Raw genomic sequence first — 4607 nt, 5'->3', positions numbered from 1 at the left:
CATTACGTTGTTGTAGAACGTCCGTTCACAATCATCTCGTCGATCTCGTTCCTCATCATCCTAGCAGTGCTGAGGGTGCGACGTGAGTCCCACAGACGCGCATGGCGAGAGGAGGAGGAGGAGGAGGAGGAGCAGGAGCAGGAGGAGCAGGAGCACGAGCAGGAGCAGGAGCAGGAGCAGGAGCAGGAGCAGGAGGAGGGGAATCACCTGATGGGGACTCGCTCGACCTTCTCCCCGTCCTCCTCCTCCTCCTCGCCGTAGAGGTAAGACCGGAAAGGAGACAAATACGACTGGATCGGCTCGGCTGCCATTGCAAGACGATCAGTGGGAGCAGCGACAGAAGTTTCAACAGACTTTTCATGGTGAAAGAGTCATCTGCAAACATATCCCTGCCGAGGAGGTTTGCTCCTGGCTGCAAGGAGACAGGGCGAGGATAAGCGGGGGAAGCGCAGGAGCGGAGGAGGGACCGGGTTGAAGAGGATATCGTCCGAGTTTCGGAGGGGAGCCAACTCTGCCGCTCGTGCATTCACTCCCGTTCTCGTGAGGAAAGGAGAGTCTACAATGTCGTAATGAGAAACAGGAGCAGAAGAAGGAGCAGGAGAAGGAGCAGAGGGGAGGAGCAGGGAGGAGGGAGGAGGGAGGAGGGGGACAAGCAGGAGCAGAACAAGAAGGAGCAGGAAAAGGGACAGGACGAGTGCAGAGGGAGGGGAAGAGCAGAAAAACGTAGCAGGAAGAAAACCAGGAACAGAAGAGACTTGCCTTTGACATGGATGGCGCAGAATCCGTTCCTGAAGGGACTCCTGTGCAATGTCGGGTCGATGTCCCTGCCAGAGAATGAGAGGGTGAGAACAGGAGAGAAGGGGATAAGCGTAGAAGAAGATGAGGAGGAAGAAGGGAGGAGACAATGGGGAAGGAGGGAGGAGGCAGGGGGGTGAGGGTAAGACGAGATCATGCTTTTCTTACGGTAACGCTGGACCACTGTAGAAGGGCTCGGTACCAAGGAGGAAAGGATCGCCGATGTGGCGGTCAATCACCTAGAGCGAGTCAGTCGCTCCCCCCTGCTGCTGCTCCTCCTGCTGCTCCTCCTGCTGCTCCTCCTGCTCCTGCTCCTGCTCCTGCTCCTGCTCCTGCTCCTGCTCCTGCTCCTGCTCCTGCTCCTGCTCCTGCTCCTGCTCCTGCTCCTGCTCCTGCTCCTGCTCCTGCTCCTGCTCCTGCTCCTGCTCCTCCCGCACCGACTGGCACGGGCGGAACTGCTCTCGTTTGAAGTAGTCCGGGACATGCTGCGAGCAGAGGGAGTTAGATGCGTGTATAGGAGAAGCAGCAGCTCTGACCTCATACGGAGTATCAGGATGAACGGCAAACACAATCGGATCGATGTCCCCGGGAAGTGCGTTCATAAACTCCATCATCCTCTCTGTCAGAAACGCTCCCGTCAGCGTCAAGCCCCAACCATGGCAGCGGGACCTCTGGTGAAGACGTGGCGGCGGGCTGGCAGGGGGTCAGCTTCGGGTCCTATCGGACCCATATTCACTTTGATCCCTCCAGCAGCAGAGATCTGAAGCAAGACGATCAAGAGCACAGACGAAACTGCTTCCATTGCGTCATTGTCCACCGCATCCCATCAACAGAGGTACCTTTGTGTGTGCTCATGCTGCTAGAGCGACGTCTCAATAGCATTGTGCAAGATGCGACGAGTGCGTGTCTAGTCTTCTGCTTGGATTACCTCCAAGAGCCTCTTGTATGGCACTCTCAGCCGTCCCTGTGATTGTTCGACGCGAGTAGCGGGTGGATGCGTGTCAGCAGCCCGTTCACCCTTGTCCTTGTGCTCACCAGCTACTCACTCTGCTCACACTCTCTGTGTGTCTTCTTTAGCTTCTCCTTAGCTTCTCCTTCCTCCTCCTTCTCCCTCTTCTCCCTCCTCTCGTCCTTCCCGTCCTGGCATGGGCAAACCACTAGCGATCCAGAGCGATCCGCCTCTCCTTTGATGGGCCTGTAGGGGATGAGGGTAAACCTCAGGCTGCCGGCCCAATAGCCTCCGCCGAGTGAGAACTGAGGCAACGGTGAGAACCGCCGGGGAGGCGGCGGTGAGTTCGGAAGTTCCCGGCCCCCTCTGCCGGGCCCGGGCGGCCCATCGCCGCGTGTGGATCGTGCGCGGCCGCAAGTCAAGTCACGTACCGTGACAAGGTTTCGGCTGCCGCCCGGCCGGGAGGCTTGCAGCCTGAGTCCGGGCCCGGTCACGGCGTGTCAGAAGAATGCCGGGCCCGGTCATGGAGGAGATGAGGGCTAAACCACTGACTCATCAAGAAAGGACCCCCCAATGTACTCACTGGTGGTGTCATTACCCCACCCCTCGCAATTAGCATAGTATTATCACTACACATTGAGGGTCATTTTTAGACCACCTACCAGTCGAAATCAAGTTTCTATTTCGTACCACCCTACCCCTCCAGTTTACAGGTTCAATAGCGATGCAGGGGAAACGAGCAAATCCGGATGCGATGAAGAGAATGAGGAGGAGGAGGAGGAGCGGGTGCAGCAGCAGCCACACCTGGAGAATGAAGAAACTTAGCAGGGAGAGGAGGATGCGGCGGGATGAGATGTAGTCGAGCGAACATGTATGAAGACAGGATTAGAGTCAGGGAGGACAAGTAGAGGCAAGAAGGGTACGAAGAGTGCTACAGTGTTGTATGAGCATGTGAACCGAACGGAAGTGAATGAACATGTAGCGATGTTGGCATGACAACCCTGATGATGGGATGAGAGGGAAGTCCTAACGAATCTCCGACGATGGGCGGCAGGAAATGGAGGATGGAGGCGAGAACTCTCTAAGACTTGTGGCAGGAGCTAACATGTGCAGCAAAGAGAACAAGGTCAGGTTCGACCTGACAACTGACGAGATCAAGTCTCTCTCCGAGGAGATCAAGAGGAAGTAAGAGTCGCTCATCGCGCCCTCACTGCTCTCCGCGCGCTTTCTAATGGTTACCCACAGGATGACAGAGGTCGGAGACCAGGTCGTCAACGTGGAAGGGAGGAGGACTTTCGAGAACACCATCGCTCCTCTTGCCAAGATGGACCTCGAGCTGAGCCCGATGTCCTCTAGCTGCGACTTTGCCATGCACGTCTCGTCGGACGCCAAGATCCGTGAAGCCTCGCAGGAGGCAGACGAGGACCTGCGCAAGTTCTCTGTGGACTTCTACATGCGGGAGGACCTGTACAAGGCGGTAATGGCGTACGAGGAGGAGAGGAGGAAGAGCGGGGAGAAGCTCGGGCATGAGGCGCAGCGGTACGTGGACCGTCTAATCCTCGACTTCAAGAGAGACGGTTTGCATCTGGACCCTGCGAAGAGGGAGAGAATCACGGAGTTGAAGAAGCAGCTGTCGGAGAAGGAGGTTCAGTTCCAGAAGAACCTCAACGAGGACACGGCAAAGCTCTCTTTCTCTCTCAGCGAGCTCGAGGGCCTGTCCGACGACTACCTGTCGAGCCTGGAGAGCGCGGAGGACGGGAAGAAGTTTGTTTCCCTCAAGTATCCCGAGCTCTTCCCCGCGATGAAGAAGTGCAAGGTGGAGGCGACCCGACGAGCCCTCGACAGCCTCCGCTCCGTCCAGTGCCAGGAAGTCAACACCCCCCTCCTCGAGGACGCCCTCCAGCTCCGGTCTGAGCTCGCAGAGCTGCTGGGCTACGAGTCGCATGCCGCCTACATCTTGGAGCTGCGCATGGCGAAGACGACGGCGGCGGTGCAGGAGATGTACGACAAGCTCATCCCGCGGTTGATCCCCCCAGCTAGGGAGGAGCTGGGGAAGCTGCTGAAGCTCAAGGAGGAGGAGAAGAAGGGAAGGAAGGAGGAGTTCGATGGCAAGATCAACTCGTGGGACTTCCAGTACTATCACACGCTCCTGGCGGAGAAGGAGTTCTCGGTGAACGAGGACGTGATTTGTGAATACTTCCCTCTCAATGTCGTCAAGCAAGGTGAAGGAGCTTTCCCTCCTCTTCCTGCTCCTGCTCCCCCTCATGCACCTCCTCCTCTTTCTTCTCTTCCTTCTCCTCATCTCTTTTCCTTTCCGTGTCTCATTTTTCACACCGTGTCAGGCCTCATCGACGCGTACCAGCAGATCCTTGGCTTGACCTTCACTCAGGTGTCCATCGTTCACAAATCCATCCTCATCCTCATCCTCATCCTCATCCTCATCCTCATCCTCATCCTCATCCTCATCCTCATCCCCATCCCCATCCCCATCCCCATCCCCATCCCCATCTTCCCCTTCCTCTTTCACTTACTCCTCTCTTTCATCCCCCTACGTACAGCTCCCTCGCCCTCCTTTCCTCCCTCCCTCGTCCTCCTCCCCTTAGTTTCTCATCCAATTTGGTTGCCATTGCAGGTTGAAAACCCACAGAAGCTCTGGCACCCAGACGTCGAGATGTTCGAGGTGAGTCTCGGCCTATGAAAGCTCTTCCTCCTCCTCTCCTCAACCTTCCTCGCTCTTTGTCTCCCTCTCTCCTCGCTCTTTGTCTCCTCACACCCCGTGGCGTTCAGGTGTCCGACCCGTCATCGGGAGATTTCTGCGGCTACTTTTACTTGGTGATGAACGAGGAGGAAAAAGGGAGGGGAA

General features: G+C 56.9%; 2 protein-coding genes across 2 annotated transcripts; one reads left to right on the top strand and one right to left on the bottom strand.

Annotated features, from left to right (window-relative positions):
- Positions 1-2: 2 nt before the first annotated feature.
- Positions 3-1597, bottom strand: GUITHDRAFT_122667 (hypothetical protein; the record flags this gene model as incomplete). Its single annotated transcript, XM_005818054.1, has 8 exons — positions 3-69; positions 208-304; positions 355-412; positions 740-824; positions 964-1034; positions 1233-1280; positions 1332-1414; positions 1465-1597. 8 exons carry the CDS (start codon positions 1595-1597, stop codon positions 3-5), a joined length of 642 nt encoding a protein of 213 aa, XP_005818111.1.
- A 1136-nt stretch (positions 1598-2733) lies between these two features.
- Positions 2734-4442, top strand: GUITHDRAFT_166948 (hypothetical protein; the record flags this gene model as incomplete). The annotated part of the gene is made up of 4 exons (XM_005818053.1): positions 2734-2929; positions 2990-3966; positions 4087-4133; positions 4377-4442. The coding sequence occupies exons 1-4, from the start codon at positions 2802-2804 to the stop codon at positions 4440-4442; spliced, it is 1218 nt and encodes a 405-aa protein (XP_005818110.1). The 5' UTR covers positions 2734-2801.
- Between the last annotated feature and the right edge of the window lie 165 nt (positions 4443-4607).

The sequence above is a fragment of the Guillardia theta genome, assembly GCF_000315625.1.
Source record: "Guillardia theta CCMP2712 unplaced genomic scaffold GUITHscaffold_398, whole genome shotgun sequence".
NCBI classification, from domain to species: domain Eukaryota; class Cryptophyceae; order Pyrenomonadales; family Geminigeraceae; genus Guillardia; species Guillardia theta.
The sequence above is the reverse complement of the archived record's forward strand: the minus strand, read 5'-3'. Positions and strand labels throughout refer to the sequence as shown.